The following is a 16,378-nucleotide window of genomic DNA, read 5'->3' on the forward strand; positions in this document are numbered from 1 at the left end:
GCAGCAGGTGATGGTACGACAACATTCTAGGACTGAAACGCGAGTCGCACGTAGACTGTGTCCCTTTAACTTCCCACCTGTTTTCTGGTGCAGGAGAAAGACTGGACCCGTCTTGGCATTTGGTTCTGGCACGCCGGCTGGCTTCAGCTGCGGGGAGCGATGTAGAGAAAGCAGAAGAAGATTTGCACTGCCTGCTCCATGGTCATGCGGGAAGGGGGCTGCCAGAGAAGATGGCTGGGCCAGGAGGTGGGCAGGCTTGAGTGAGATACATTCCTGTAGGCTTCTTTATGTGGAATTTTAAACCCATTACAAACAAAAATTCAGGTGTGGATTTCCAGTTGGATGGTGTGATCTCATCTGTAGATTATGCTGGTCCTGCAGTACCACTGGGACTCTCTGCTCTGGACAGAGCTTCCATGGTCGCACAGGTCAGAGACTGAAAACTTCTCCAAGGCAGGGCTGCAGCCTCCTCTGAAGTGTGTCCAGCATGGCTCTCGGCCAATAACGACACCACCACCTATCAGCTAGCCACAATACAGTCCCAGGCTCCACGTGATCAAACAACACAGCAGGAAATGGACCACTTGCTCCTACTGTCAGAGTATGGTCTTAACAGCACCTGCCACGCCCATGTGAAGACAGGGAACTAGCTTTACCGAAGCAAGCGTTCCATGCAGCGTGTTTCAGAGGTGCGGTGGGTACATGCGCTGCCTAACACCTTCAGTGCCCTTCTTTTGGTGGGCAACTCACTGGTGGATTGTCATGGCACACAACTTTCCTGTGTCGGGCAAGTAGCGGGAAAGTCTCTCTCATGTAACCAGCGGGACATCGTCCTTCAAGCTGGATCTGTAAGTTCCACGGCGGTCACCGGACAGCAATAATTCTGAATGAAGCAACCCCAGCATCTCCCTCCCCCTCAATTTCTCACACACACACCCCAAAACCTCCCAGGGACCTGAATTTTCTCTTTGGAGGAGAAGGGGAGGATAGCCTTCCCAAGCATTTGCAGACATGGGGACGCAGTCAGTATGTGTCACCCCTTCCTCCCCGCTCTCTGCGCAGCCAGGAGCGGGAAGGAGAGGTGAAGCTGCTCATACGCAGCCCCACAGCTGCAAGGCCTCCTGCGTTTTGTCTCCCGGCCCAGCCTCCTCGCCCCATTCACACTGCTGCTTGTGGCTGCTCCGTGCAGGCAGGAGCGCGACCAGGAGCTGTGAGGAGCCGCAGGGGCAGCGATGGGCGGAGTGCACGAGGGGAAGACTCGCTCTCTCTGGAAAGCCCAAGAACCACACAAACCGCCCACCCATCAGAGAGCCAGGGCCCCCAACAAGCTGGGGCCAAACGGCCCCACTCAGCACACTGGGCTGCTCCCTCCACCTCCGGAGGGCCACACGAGCAGCCGTGCCTAGAGCAGGAGAAGCAGGGACTCAGATCTGGAGCTCTGGCATCCCAGCAATGGCTGGGTGGTGGAGCAAGAACTCGCCAGCTCAGCAGGGGCCCAGCTGACCCCGCAGGGCAATGGGGTGTGTGCGGTAGGGTGACCAGATGTCCCGATTTTATAGAGACAGTCCCGATATTTGAGTCTTTTTCTTATACAAGCTCCTATTACCTCCCACCCCCGTCTCCATTTTTCACACTTGCTGTCTGGTCACCCTAGTGTGCGGGCACAGAGGACCGAGTATGCGCCGTACCCAAGCGCTCACGCCGAATGTACAGCCTGGCTTCGCCATCCCTGCAGCCCATAGCACTCACTATTACTATCCATTCACACTACTCCAGTGCATCCATTGCTGCTCAGGGGGAAACAGGCCCTTGCTTTGGGCTACCTGGGCCAGCTCCATGCTGCGGAGTTCCCACCAGCCCATGGCTTAATCCACAGGCCTTTCCAGTCTCACTGCTGCGAGCCCTTCCCTCTCTCCGGAAACCTGAGTGCACTGAATGTAAGAGGAACATAGGCCAGCCAGGGATCTTCTCGGTCACCAAGCCCCCTGCTACCACAGGCCACCCCGGCACATAATCCCCCATAGGCCTCTTGGGACAACAAACAGCGAGCATTATGATGAAGGAGAAACACCACAACCCTGATGTCCAAGCACAGCATCTGCATTCAGACCTGATCACGAGCCCATTTGTTTGCCCGGCACGCATTTTCCACTATGCCCGAACATACCCACCTTCCACCCCTGCCCTGATGCGGGATCCTGCCACGTGGAATGGATCAGAACAATGCTACTGGCAGCTACCACCACTTGGGTTCCCTCTTGCCTATCAAGCTCCCATTCAGGATATTTCTCGTTCCGATTCACTTCACACTCCCTCCGCCTTTGGACACGAGCGGGGGAAGAGGGCGGTCGTGCACACGGAAGCTCTCTGCCCGGGGAACAATGAGACGGCACCTACCCATGCAGGGAAGTAAGCCTCCGGCTCGAAGTATTTCCCGTAGTGCTTGTTCCTTTTGAAGTTCCCAAGGTCGGCCTGCAGCGCGAAGGCTGCCAGCAGGAAGTAGGCCTCCTCGCGCAGCACACACTGGGAATGCAGCAGTTGTTTTCTCAGGTGCCAGTAATAATAGTACCTGGCTGTTCGGTCACTGGGGAGAGAAGAAGAGCAGAACCGTGAGCGCATGCACGACAGAATGAACCTGCTCCGCGGACTATGGGCCCGTGATGCAGACCACACTGCTCAGCAGCACCTTTCCCCCTGCAAAACAAAGTCATTGCCAAATGCTGGGGTGGTGGGCGTCTGGGAGCGCTGGGAAGCCACACGGGCCAAATGCGCCTCTGGGCTACATTCTTTGCTGGCCCCCTCTCAGAGCTCCCCACAAGAGAGCGGGGCAGAGTTTCCAGCCTTCCATACACATCAGAGGCTCTGCCTGTGACTCAGACCCCCGCGAGGCAGCTAGCACGAGGCGCTGGCGTGAAGGAAACTCAAGGGAGGGCATCTGAGGAGAGGGCAACGGGGAGGTGGGGCCCGCCAGTGCAAGGAGGGAGCTGCGTCCGGGAGCAGAACTCACAGCTGATTCGGGGGTGCAGAGCAAAGATGCTGAGAAAGGAGGCAGGGGATTGCAGGGAGGAATGGGGGGGGAGGGGGGGCAGGACGGCCGCTTATGGGCGCTGATGTGGTGGGGACAACTTGGGGAAGGTGGGAAGGAACTGAAGCTATAGCTAGAGGGCAGCCAGAGGGATCCTGCCTGATTCCCATGTCCCTCCCCTACTTACTCAGAAGTTAGCTGCCCCCCAGACCCCTCTCATCCACTGCTCCAATGGGTCTCACACAGCACCCGCCTTCCTCCCGTCCCCATGGTATCTCTGGGTTGGCTGAGTATAGGCAGATCTTGCCTGAGCACAGGACAGTGGGGATCAGGAGGGCACAGGTGCCCTTACATCTGTGCGTGCTGGGCAGCCACAAGAGGAGAGGGAAAGGGGTGTCTGGTGCAGTCAGGTGCTTGTGGCAATATTAGCTCGGTCTCTGGTTTCTACCTCTCCTTGCAAGGAGGGAGCTGTGCTGTCAGGGGAGGAGGGGCAGGGCCAAGGAGCAGCAATGAGGCAGGCTTGTGTGGAGGATGCGCTGCCATGCACCGAGACTGGGGCTGCTTCGGGTCTGAAGGCTGCTTCTGACCGAACTAGCATCTTTTAATGGCTCTACATTTTACCCTTAATTGTTCAGTGACATTTCACCCGCACATTATTAAGGAGCTCAGACATGGGACCTCACTCCTGGGGCGGGGGGCAGCGTCTCTCCCTGCCGTGGCGGCTGGCGCAGACCCAGTACACAGCGACAGCCGTCAGTCAATATCTCCCTGTTGGGCTCTCCCCATCCCCAGGGCCGGGAGCCGGGGCCTGGATGGGCAGGATCCAGTCGCTGCAAAGGACCAATCAGATGCGGACGCATGGGAGGGACCTATCGGGAAGCAAACCAGTCGGGGCTCTTTCTGGATCTGCAATGTCTGCTCTACAAAAAAAGCTGGACATTGCCTTCTATTGGAAAAATCCGCCTGGACAGAGAGGCAAACAAGAGGCAAACTCGGACGTACGGTAACCCTACCCTAGAGAAACTACATGACCACCATGCAGTCCCGCCCTAGCAGAGGAAGTCACCACGAAAGAATTCTTAGGTCAGGGTTCTCCGTTATGCACACATCTGTGTGTGTGCGCGCTGCCTGGGCAAAGGACAGGGGGTTGCCCATCTGTAGCAATACAGTGGAAAGTTCATGTAAACAATACATAACTGAGTCAGGCTCTTACTCATTGCCCTCTGTTTTCTTTAGTGAACAATTTCTCCCTTTAATTAAAATGGTTATTCCCAGTAGTCTGCAAACCCTAAACACAATCGCAGTCGTTCTCTACCTTTATTGTACCTCCAGGACTGAAGCTCGAGCCAGTACCTCTTATGGTTGGCAAATAAAATGTCTGAAAACTGCTCAGCTCTGAGCTGTGCTGGAGACTCTACATATTTCTAAGCAGTGACGAGCTTCACAGGAGGAACAAATTGCAGTTTTAGCTACTGCACATATCTGTTGACCTATTCCTGACATCCTTGGGCCACATTCTGATCTCGCATAGACCCAGACCTTCCCAATGGGCTTATTTACACATCTCAGTAGTCCCAGTGACCAAGGACTTACACTGATAAGAACCCCAAATTCTCAAGAGGCAGGGGTTGTGCAGAACTTGCACACACAAATAGGCACACCCAACTGCAGGCACACATTGGCTAATAGGATAGATGAGGCCTTCCAACAAGCAAACGGATAGCGGCGGCAATACTAGCTTGTGCACACACGGCTAGAGGAAAATGCAGGGCCAATCATGGGTGCACGACTCCATGCAACTTTGGGATGAGCCACGTCACCCTTCTTTTTGGAAAGTTCGGCTCTATGGCATATATTGTTAATTGAACAAAAGCTGAATGCTGCCTGCTTTTTGCTTTACAGTGGAAAAACACAATATGTTGTAAACCAACCTGCCCAAACTATATCACAAAAGACTCATTGTATCTTGCTAAAGTAAAAAACAAAACAATTTCTCCCTGCTCAGGCCAGCCATACAGGAGCACTTTGCTAATGTTAATCTTTATAAGGATAGAAATATGAAATTGATCACGTAAAGGCTAGTTACAAATAATTTTTTTCCCTAGCAATCCGCTGTTACTGAGGGTCTATGACAAAGTTACAATACATGCAATGAACTCTAACCAAGTAGGAATAACCCAAGAAATTTTCTATTTTTTTCCATTAACAATAAAGCATTTTTTGGTGCAAAAACGCATTCTTTGTAATATTTTCCCCTCACCTGATCAGTCTGCCATTTTCCACATAATATTGCACTCGAAAGTGGATAATCATGGGGGGACCAAACTGGTCAATGCCCTGCAATAGAGAGAAAATTATTCAGAGTTCCTTCCACAGAGGATATAAAGAAACCATTGAGAACATAATTTTTTGCAAAGTTTTCTGTGAAATCAGAAAGATAATGCAATCTTTGATGCTCTATATTCTGTTTTCTCAGTGCAAAATTTATCATGACCACCACATCCAGGAAACCAGAGAAGGTGGAGCTAGTGGAACAATGTAGAACAAAGTCTGGCTGTTTTTCTAAATTGGACATTTTTTATAAAAATGTTTTGAAGTTTTCAAAAGTTTCCATTTTTTGGGAAAACTTCCAAGGGAAAAAATATTTAGCCTGTTGGCTGCTGTTCGATCTATTTTATCCCTTCATTTTTCATGCATCTTTTTCCTGAGTTGCCAATTTCATATGGTCAGGTTAGCCACAGGGTAGGATATATCTCAAAATGAGAAAGCTTCAGATTCCGTTTCAAAACGGAAAAGGTTTTGAGTTCAACAGTTACCGGATTTCAAAAATGGGGCAAGGGGGAATTCTGAGAAAAATTCTGCAAAAAATTAAGAGAAATAATTCATGTTGTTCTGAAAAAATGGCAAGATTCCAATTATGAAATTTTCAAAAATTCTGTGAATTTAAAAAAAAAGACGTTTCCAGCAGCTATAAGGGGAAGGGGGGCAGGGGGGACAGAGGCCATTGTTGTGTTTGGAGTTTGTTATTTTAATGCATTTTTTCCTGTTCTCTACAACTGTCAAATATAAGGGAAGGGTAACAACCTTCCTGTATACAGTACTATAAAATCCCTCCTGGCCAGAGGCACAAAATCCTTTTACCTATAAAGAGTTAAGAAGCTCAGGTAACCTGGCTGGCACCTGACCAAAAGGACCAATAAGGGGACAAGCTACTTTCAAAAGGGGGAGGGGGGGAAGGTTTTGGTCTGTCTGTTCTGTGTGCTTGCCAGACACAGATCAAGGAAGCAAGCCATCCATCTCCATTAGAATTAGTAAATACTAGCAAGGGAATGCATTAGCTTATTTTTGTTTTGGCTTGTGATTTTCTCTGTGTTGAGAGGAAGGTGTATTCCTGGTTTTCTTTTTGTAACTTTAAAGTTTGGCCCAGAGGGAAATCCTCTGTGTTTTTGAATCTGATTGCCCTGTAAGATTATCTTCCATTCTAATTTTACAGAGGTGCTTCTTTTACCTTTTTTCTTTATAATAAAGTTCTGTTTCTTTTAGAATCTGATTGGGTTTTTTTTTTTTTTTTTTTTTAAAGAGTCCTAAAAAAACCCAGGTTGGTCTGTGCTCATCTTGTTTATTCTCAAGCCTCCCCAGGAAAGGGGGTGTGGGGGCTTGGGGTGACATAAGGGGGAGTAGGATCTCCAAGTGGTCCTTTCCCTGAGTTTGTCTAAATCACTTGGTGGTGGCAGCGTTACCTAATCCAAGGTACAAGGGAGAATTTGTGCCTTGGGGAGTTTTTAACCTAAGCTAGTAGAAATAAGTGTAGGGGGTCTTTCATGCGGGTTCCCACGTCTGTACCCTAGAGTTCAGAGTGGGGAGGGAATCCTGACAACAACCTACAAGAGATGCCATAGAATATGTCTAGGTTGGAACTTTTCTGCAGAGATTCAACTCACACTCACCCCCATTGCTTTCCTTTCGGTGACCTCTTGTCTCTCATTACAAGGAACCATCCCCTAACCATTCTTGTCTGACGTCTCCTACCCCAGAGCTTGGTATATGGGTTGACTAGCTTTGACAGATCTGCCAGTTATCATGAGGGTTAATGCTCTAGGATCCTAATGTAGTTCCCAAATGTTCCCTAATTTAGCCTCCCAGACATCCTGCAATCCAGCAGTATTCAATTGCCATCTAGGTAATCTTTATTTTCTCAAGCTTTTCATTTATAAATCACTTAACAATTGAGAACTTCAGATCCCCTCTTGTTTTGCAGGTAGACAGGCCATGCATGAAGAAGTCTTTTTGAGCAGCCCTATGCCACTCTCATCAGTAACAGTTGATTCGTTTTTAATTAATTTTGCATGCTTCAAGTTTTCCTCTTCGTCTTATAAATTATGCACCCTTCAAACCTTCCCCTAAGGTATAACAGCTCCAGCTAGGTGAAACAAGGAATCTGTAGAGAGGAAATAACTGGCCCCTCTCAACCCAACTCTTACGGTCATACCTTGCTAGCTTCTTTCTTCCATTCCTTTGGGCAGTATTTGTAGAGTTTCTGTGATAATTCCATATACACGTGTTCATTGTCTGCATTAGAAAGAGTGGAGATAAGAAAGGAGAAAGCAAATGGTTCCCCAAGATTTCTTTTAAAAAACGTACTATAAAAATTTCACACCCACAGTTATGCAAGCTCCCAAATACATTTCAAAAGAAGAAAATGCAGCATTATTTAAACACTCTCCAGCGTAAACAACAAATCCACATATTTCCTGTGGCAAAGTATCAGATCTTCATCCAGGGCATTGGTGAGTATTCTTGATCCTTACCTTTCTCATACCCTAGAGCAGGGGTCGGCAACCTTTTAGAAGTGGTGTGCCAAGTCTTCATTTATTCACTTTAATTTAAGGTTTCGCGTGCCAGTAATACATTTTAACATTTTTTAGAAGGTCTCTCTATAAGTCTCTATATTATATAACTAAACTATTGTTGTATGTAAACAAGGTTTTCAAAATGTTTAAGAAGCTTCATTTAAAATTAAATTAAAATGCTGATCTTACAACGCCGGCCCGCTCAGCCCGCTGCTGGTCTGGGGTCCCAGCCCTGTCCACATAGAGTAGGTACCTACCTTCTCCCTGGTTCTGGCCCATTCTCTTCCTCTCTCTGTACTGAGATGAAGGTGGGAGTGCACTGAGAACAGGGCTGGGGGTGAAGGAGCAGGGTGGGGATTGGGCTGCAGGGTCTGGCCAGGAGCTAGAATGAGGGAGCAGGCTCAGGGTTGGGGTAGGAGGTTTGGGTGTGGAGCGCTTACCTGGGCAGCTCCCATTTGGTGCGAGGGGTGCAGGTGGGAATGTGGGTGTGTGTGTGTGTGCAGGAACGCCCGTTTGGTGCTCAGGGTGGGGGTGAGGATGTGAATGTGGGGGTGCAAGAGTCAGGTCATGGGGTATGGGGGGGCTGGGTATGTGTGGGGGGTGCAGGAGTCAGGGCAGGGGGGTTGTGAGAAGGGTGTAAGAGTCAGGGCAGAGGGCTGGGGGTATGTGAGGGGGGGTGCGGGGTCAGGGCAGAGGGCTGGGGGTGTGGGCGCTCCCAGCCCTGAGCGGCTCACGGCAGGGGGCTGGATTCCGATTCCACCCCCTTCCCCAAGGTCCCCGGAGCAGAGAGCGCACTGCAGCTCCGCTTTTCCCTCTCCCCCTCAGTAGCAAGGGCCATCAGCTGATTGGCCGCAGGGAGGGAGAGAAGGAGGGACAGGAACCCTGCACGCTGGGGGAAGAGGCAGGGGGAGGGGGAAGCTTGCTGGCCCTGCAAGGAGAGAGCGGTGGGCGGGAGCGGAGAAGAGTGGGCTGGGCGGGGCCGGATTTTTAATTGCACGCTGCTGTCCCCGGCAGACAGCAGCGCGCCATTAAAAATTGGCTCGTGTGCCATAGGTTGCCAAGCCCTGCCCTAGAGGTCCTAGAAGCATCTTTCTGGATTCCTTTCAAGAGCCAGCCCTCACAGGTAGAAGCCAGTGACTATGCAGTGTGGCAGCATGTTCTTGCTTTCTATAGAACTACAGCACTATAAGAAATATTTATTGTGCTTACTCTTATTAAAAGGGACAGTAACATCCTTGGTGCTTTGTTCAGCCCCACTGTTTGGGGTCTCCGAGGGTATGTCCACACTGCAAGTAAAAACCCGCAGCTGGCCTGGGCTAGCTGACTCAGGCTTGCGGGGCTTGGGCTAAGGGGCTGTTTATTTGGAGTGTATACATTTGGGCTTGAATTACAGCATAGGCTCTGGGATTGTGGGAGGGTCCCAGAGCCCGGAACGTCTATACCACAATTCAACAGCCCCTTAGCCTGGGGCCAGCTGGCACGAGCTAACCACAGGTGTCTAACTGCAGTATACTATAGACATACCCAGAGTGGTTAATCGCTCCCTGACAGCGAAGGGCAGAGCTGAGCTGAGCTAAGCAGGGAGATGTGTTACAGGAAAGTCACTTGCTAGACGAACTCAAGAGCCGCAAACAGAGGCAGCTAACAGGAGAGTTTTGGAGGGAGTGTGAGAGGCTCTTTTTCCAGGTTCAGCTGTATTTGCTATTTCAAGATGGCCAGCCATGGAACAATGGTGGTGACCTGCAATGGATGTCCCATGTTTTCTTTCCTGCCTGAAGCCAGAAGGGACTATCTGTGCCTGAAGTACAAGTTAGTGGCTGTGCTGGAGAAAAGGATTCTTGGATTGGAGGAGCAAGTAGAGACAAGGAGGAGTTCCTAGACAGCCCAGTTCAGGAAACACCAGTACCCCAGGTTCAAAGAGGAAAGGAGCCGGCCACCAAGGAGTTGGAGAGGGAGGACGTCAGAGAGGTGACCTGGGAGTTTGCAACCACCAGAAATAAGAGGTCATGGCAGAATCTGAAGTGGCTGGAGATAGACGAGGAAGGACAGCCTGTGGCTTCCAGAGAGAAGAGGACCAGGAGAAATTACACAGAGCTAGAAGTTTCCAATCAATACCAGGTCCTCAACGTGAAATCTGTGGAAGAAACCTCTCAAGATCCAGCTGGTCCAAGGGAAAGGAGGGATGTACAGGGCACACCTGGGGCTGGCAGCTTGGCCCAACCTGTAAGAATATTAAACTTGCCCACAAAGATCTCCAACTATCCAAGGGAGACAGACAATCCTTGTTGGGAGTTCAGTACTCAGAAGAATCTAAAGAACATTTGTCAAGAGACAGGTGGACAACAGGTGGTGTGCTGCTTTCCCAGAGCTAAGACATGAGATCTTACTAAGACTGGATAGGCTTCTGAAATGGTCAGGCAAGGATCCACTGGTGATGGTTCATATTGGCACTAATCACACCACATTGCGGGATATCTCTCAGATAGTCGATCACTTCAGGGAACTCGGAAGCATGCCCAAGCGATCGTCTCTGAGATTCTGCCTGTCCCACGAGTAAAGGAAGCCAGAAGATCTGGCAAGTGAACCATTGGCTAGATAAGTAGTGTAGAGTTTTGGTTAAGCGGAACATTGGTTCCCCTTCTGCTGAAGTGGAAGTCATCTTAACTCGACGCTCCCCCTGACCCCATAGAAGATGGTCCAATCTCCTCAGGGACCGGCTGGCTTGAGTAGTGAGGAGTACGTTAAACTAATAATAAAAGGGGAGGGTAAAAAGAGGGAAGATATGAGCACTCAGCACAAAATCAAGATGAGAACAAAATTAATCAAGGAACCAAAGGACATTATCTATTTCTGAGTCACTGATAACTTAGAAGAAAATGATCCTGAATGCTTATGGGTCAGTGTCCAAACAGATAAAGCACAGGATGGGATATTAATTGGTATCTATTGAAGACCACCAAATCACACCAAGGAATAGGATGACCTTCTCCTTATGTACCTATCTATAAAGTAGAGGAAAAAAGCTGAATAATCATGGGGACTTAATTATGAGTGGCATATGCTGGAAATCTCATACCATCAGAAATAAAACATCTGTGGACTTTCTGAAGATTAGACACAACAATATCCAAACTCAAAAAAAGTGGTGTATCCAACATGGGGCAATTCTATACTAGACCTCACCTGAATCACATGCAGGGGAAATGTTGCTTTCATAGCCCCCCTCAACTCCTGCCATTGCCAAATGGATCTCAAAGATTGGAGTCGCTACCAGGAGCTGGATTTTTCCTGGGCAAAGCAGCAAGGCCCAGATCCTCAAGGGTATTTTGAAATCACTAGAAGTTAGGAGCCTAAATACCCTTGAGGATCTGGGCTGGAGTTCCAAGTGAATTATCAAAGCCTTTAGAACTCATGCAACCCTGTAGACCCAGTCCCCCAATTTGATTTGCATTATCAAGGTCTTCATTGGATAGTGTAGTGGGGTGGCTGCCCCATTCCCACAGAACAGAGGTTAAAAGCAGCCCTGGAGAGGGCTGCGGCTGAGATAAAAAGAGTGAGAGCAGCTGAGGGAGTAGCTGACCACAGCTGTGACCAGCCCAATCAGGCCACAGTGGCCCGGATAAAAGGGCTGAGAGAGGAGCCGGGTCAGGAGTCTCACTCCAGCCCTGGAGTGGGAAGGGCCTTGCTGCCTTGGAGCAGGGTACCGGAAGCAGAACTGTGCTGGGGAAGGGCAAAGAGAAGCTGGGGAGCTCCAGCCTAGCAACTCCCCAGGCTGAGGGCCTTGTTAAAGGCCTAGAGAGGTACTGGGGCTGCAAAGGTGCAGCCCGGGGATAGGCAGAGGCAGCTGGTCCAACCCCCTTGCCAATGATGAGTGGTTTACAGACTGCAGTCTGCCACAGAGAAAGGGGGCTAGATGACGACTGGCAATAGCCACTGAGGCAAGGTGGACACAAGCGGTGGGGGTTCCCCTGGGAGGGGAGACCCAGAGTGTGGGGACTGCTGTGGTACCAAGGTAAGGGGCACCAGGGTCCGGGAGGGACATGGGGCCTGTGCAGGCGAGACACCGGCCAGCAGGGGGCGCTCTGGAGCTGGAGTTGAGCTAATTCCCGGACGACCAGCAGGAGGTGCTGCGGCGGTGAGTATGCAACCTGCTACAGATAGTAAACACTTCTCAAATAAACCCCAGCCCCTACATTTCTGTTCCTGAGTAACTTCAGAAGAGAGCAGGGCACTCTATGTACACCTACACTGCATTCTGAGCCCGAGTCCCCCTTCCATCCACAAATCAGTCTGACTCGGCTCAGCAAGCACTCAGGTCTCCCGTCCTAGGACACTGCGAGGCGGGTGGGTCAGAGCCCAAGTCCTGCTGAGGGTCTGGTCCAAGCCCTGTCATTCTGCAGTGTGGATGCAGCTCAAGATGAATCCATGAGCCAGGGTCCCACAGACCTGGGTTTACGATGCAGCGCAGAAGTACCTTCAGACCCTGATTCAGCCAAGCACTTACGCATGTGATAAAATCCCATTGACCTCAATGAGAACTAACCACATACTCAGGTGCTTTATTGAACAACTTGGGTATGTGCTGAACTGGGGTCTCAATGCAGCACGGCACTCCGCACATACTGAAACTCCTCCGACATTTTGGCCTCGTGCAGTTAGTCCGGCCTCTGGGAGTTACCTAGCAAACACCCCACCAAGAAATGCTGCTTGGTGAACAGATAAGGAAGTAAACAATCAAGCATAAAATCTGCGGGGGACTTTGAAGGAAACCAAAACACATTTTGACTCAAGATGTAAGGAAGAATTATTTGTTTTTTGAAGCAGTGATTTAACACCACTTCAGGAACTATAAAAAGTATGTGGGAGTGCCTCTTTAACAGCAGCAGTGCTCACCCGGGGCTTGATCCAACTCTCACTGACTTTAGTGCGGACTGATTGGGTTCCCTAGACAATACCAGAGAGCACATGATAGTTTGTTTGAACATACAAAATATATAGAAAACTGCAAGAAAATAGAACTTAGATGTGAGCCAGCTCCAAACCAGAGCCTTATCCTGTCACCAATCAGGGCACACAACGAATGGGGATTTCCGGGTGAAGAGGGACAGTGCTACAACGGACAATACTTTATATTTATCATCCCTTGTTATAATAATGCTCAAGTTGTTTATCAACATTTCACTCATGACATGGCAGGTTTATTCCTATTCTGGCAACCAGCATACTTCTGTTGCACATCTGTATGTGACATAGCATTGTTTGAAGCATACAAGTTCAGACTGAGACTTACTTTGTATGACGCTGAGTCCAAAGAGATGACAATCCCTTAACCTCAGAAGGTCGCACACCTGGACAAGTAACTCACGACATAATATTTTAACCTGCAGCAGAAAAACACAGGATTGAAAATATTAAACGAGAATCTGCCAATATGTTCTTCAGATGTTTTATGATCTTTAATCAAGCCCCATCCTGAAGCCGCTGTACATTCCTGGCTTCCACTGAAGGTCAATGGGAGCTTTGAGTGTGTACCAAGAAATGTAAAACATTAGGCATATAAATTATGTATTCTATACCATGCATACTCCAAATTCCAGCTGATCCCATTACCCACTGCATGAGACAGACTACCTAAAGGTACCTAAAAGGTAGGCCAAGATGGTCACTACTTTTGATATCAGTCTAACAAAATATTTGCCTCTAACAAAATAAAATGCTTGCTACAGGCAAGGCCTTTCACACCGACAGGCCTTGGCTACAGTGCCACAGATCCACAGTCACTTAGGACCTCAAGGTTGTCACTATACTGTAGGTGGTGGCCACTCAGCACTGCACAGGAAGGACTAAACTCTGGTCTTCTCCAAGGATGAAAATCAACCTTGTGCAGAGGGCTGGTGTTAGGCCTAGGAACCACCAAAGTCCCAGGACCTTAGTTCTGCATAGTCCCTGAGAAAGGCCAAAACCTACCACTTGTGCTAAAAGAGGATCTTCTTTAGTGGTACCAGTATTAGGGCTTAGTTATGACACAGACCAACAATTCCAATTCCAATTCCAATTCCAGCCAGTAGAGATCTGTGGTTCAAAAACCCACAAATTACAACATCAAGGACTCACAAGAGTTTAAGAATAAAGCAAACTAAAAGTGTCCCCCATGTTGCTGCTCCTGTTAATTTGCAGTACAGGTTTTCTTCCCGTTGGAGTTCTCCTGAAGGGCCCGGTTCTCCATTGTCCTGCACTGTGCGCAGTAATTTACACCCAGGCAAAGGAAGTGCAATATGGATGTAAAACACTACCAACCTGATTCTGTAGCATTTCTACTCCCACCTGGCACTACTGTGAACAACTACACGTAGTGCAGGGGACAGGGAATCAGACACACAACTCCTAGTTCAGAATCTCATTAACCTGTAGAGTGGAACAATTTTTGGTTTCTTTCTCTAGAATAAATTCCAGCCCAGCCCTTTGAAAAAGCTAAGAAACCCATATTATTGTCAAAAGGCTCCATTCTGCCTCTATGTTCACCCTTCCAAAACCAATGGGCGTTGGGCATGCATGTCAGGGGCTTAACTGGACCCAGTTCTAATGATACATAAAGGAATGGATCACACCTAAAATAACGTCACTTGGATTTAGCTAGAGCAGTGCACAAAGAATGAATTCTCAGAGCATCAAGCCCTGATGAGACAGAGAGAATAAAATCCTGATGTGCCTTCAAATGTGACTAACTGTAAAAGGAGTAATACATTTAAAACAGCAGAAGACCGACCTCTTTTAGAAACACATTTGTTAGATATATACACACACATATATTTTCTGTGTCCTAAATCAAATATATTTTATATAAAACGGAGAGGTTACCAAAAGAGTGAGCTTTTGTACATACCCTCCAGTTGCCACTTTTCCATGCTGTTTGATGTAACCGGGCATAGAGAAGAAAGGCAACTGCGTGTCAAGTGGACTTCTTAAAAAAAGCCTGCTTTAAACTAATTTTGAACACTGTGTTGCAAGGAGAGTTGCCCTGGGCAGATAACTCTGCTCATCTGTCAGTCCAGTGGCAGCCTGGAGATCACCTGTGTCACAGATGCCAGTGTGTGATAAAGCGACTCCATCAGTAAAACAGGGGCAATCAGGACAATGCAGGCTGTGGGTACAGCATCCTAGGAGACCCAATGCTAGGTGAATGCACAGGACATACCTGGGTTAAGGCGTTTACCTACATTTATAATGATGTTGAGAGAATCGTCGTTGGGAAGGAAAATACAAACGCTGCGGCGGTCTTGCATGATTCTGTTATTATGGAAGTTCAGTTTGTTCATTGTGTTCTGGGCTCTCTCTAGTGGTTCAATGCAGCGCTCCGAGTCCTGGCAGAAACCTCAGGTTCAGAGCACTCAGCAGCCAACAGCTTCTCCTCATCACAAACCCATCACAGGAGGGACATTCTGGCCTCTCTCTCTGGGGGTGCCATAGCTGGGAAGGAGAGAACACGTGAGTGTCATATCAACAGGGAAGGGATCTCAGCAGCCTTCTTTGAACAGTGGAAGGGCTACAGAGCTTTAGGCCCTGGGACGCATTTCAGTGGAATCGTTTCCCTCAGTGGCTCTCAGCCTCTCCCATCCTGAGACCGTATGTTACAACAGAAAAGGGTTCCCCGCTCCAGGGCCGGATTAACACACAGACACATGTGGCATGTACCTAGGGCCCCAATTCGTCGGGGGCCCAACCCAAGCAGTGCTGCGACCCTGTGACCCAGGTCACAATGCCACTCATTCAAATTCGGCCTGGCTGCCCCTCTGTCACGATGGGGCAGGGGAATGCACCAAATCTGAGTGAGTGGCATCGCGACCTGGCGCAATGGGTCACAGCACCACTCAAACCTGGCCTAGCCGCCCCCCGTCATGAGGCCCAACCTGAGCGGGCAGTGGGGTGGCCCAGGCTGCTTCTCCTTACTGCTTCTACGGGGCCAGCTCCTGCACTGGGGCTCCCCGCACCAGGAGCCTGCCTAGCTTTGCCTTGCTTCCAGCAGCCCACATCCCCTCTACTCTGCCCGCAGGACTTGCTCAGCAACAGCCTCAAGACCTGCTACAAGTACAGGGAGCTGCAGTGAGTGCCCACATAGGGGAGCCAGCCAGGAATCCTAGAGGGATGGACCCAAGGGGTTAACAGGGCAGCATCTGTGCAGCGGGGAAACCTGGGGGACGGACCTAAGGGGGTTAACAGGCAACATCCGTGCCGCTGAAGCCTCTCACTGACTGATCTGGAAAGGGAAGGTTAACTAAGCAACATCCATGCAGCACCAGCTGGATGTACTTGGGTTACGAAATCATAAGTGCAGCTATGCTGGCCAGGGCAGGGTTACTATAAATGCATCCCTAATGTGGGAGCATCTACTTTAGCTGGCCTGTAGAGGGGCCAGAAGTGCATGTTTGCCTGGGTTAATCTAGTCCTGCCCTTCTCTCTTGGGCACCTGCCCCTCAGGTTGGGAACCCATCACTTACACCTAGCA

General features: G+C 49.5%; 1 protein-coding gene across 3 annotated transcripts in view; it reads right to left on the reverse strand.

Annotated features, from left to right (window-relative positions):
* FRMD6 (FERM domain containing 6) overlaps positions 1-16,378 on the reverse strand; it is a 74,946-nt gene that overhangs the window by 28,347 nt on the left and 30,221 nt on the right. For all 3 annotated transcript variants that reach the window (XM_074956527.1, XM_074956526.1, XM_074956528.1), the window contains 5 exons: positions 15,093-15,342; positions 13,166-13,256; positions 7,515-7,594; positions 5,286-5,362; positions 2,398-2,584 (listed from right to left, as the gene is read on the reverse strand). In XM_074956527.1, the coding sequence (XP_074812628.1) occupies positions 2,398-2,584; positions 5,286-5,362; positions 7,515-7,594; positions 13,166-13,256; positions 15,093-15,191 (534 nt within the window). In that variant the 5' untranslated portion in view covers positions 15,192-15,342. The remainder of the gene's footprint in view (positions 1-2,397; positions 2,585-5,285; positions 5,363-7,514; positions 7,595-13,165; positions 13,257-15,092; positions 15,343-16,378) is intronic.

This window comes from Natator depressus, chromosome 6 (assembly GCF_965152275.1).
Source record: "Natator depressus isolate rNatDep1 chromosome 6, rNatDep2.hap1, whole genome shotgun sequence".
In the NCBI taxonomy this organism is placed as follows: Eukaryota; Metazoa; Chordata; order Testudines; family Cheloniidae; genus Natator; species Natator depressus.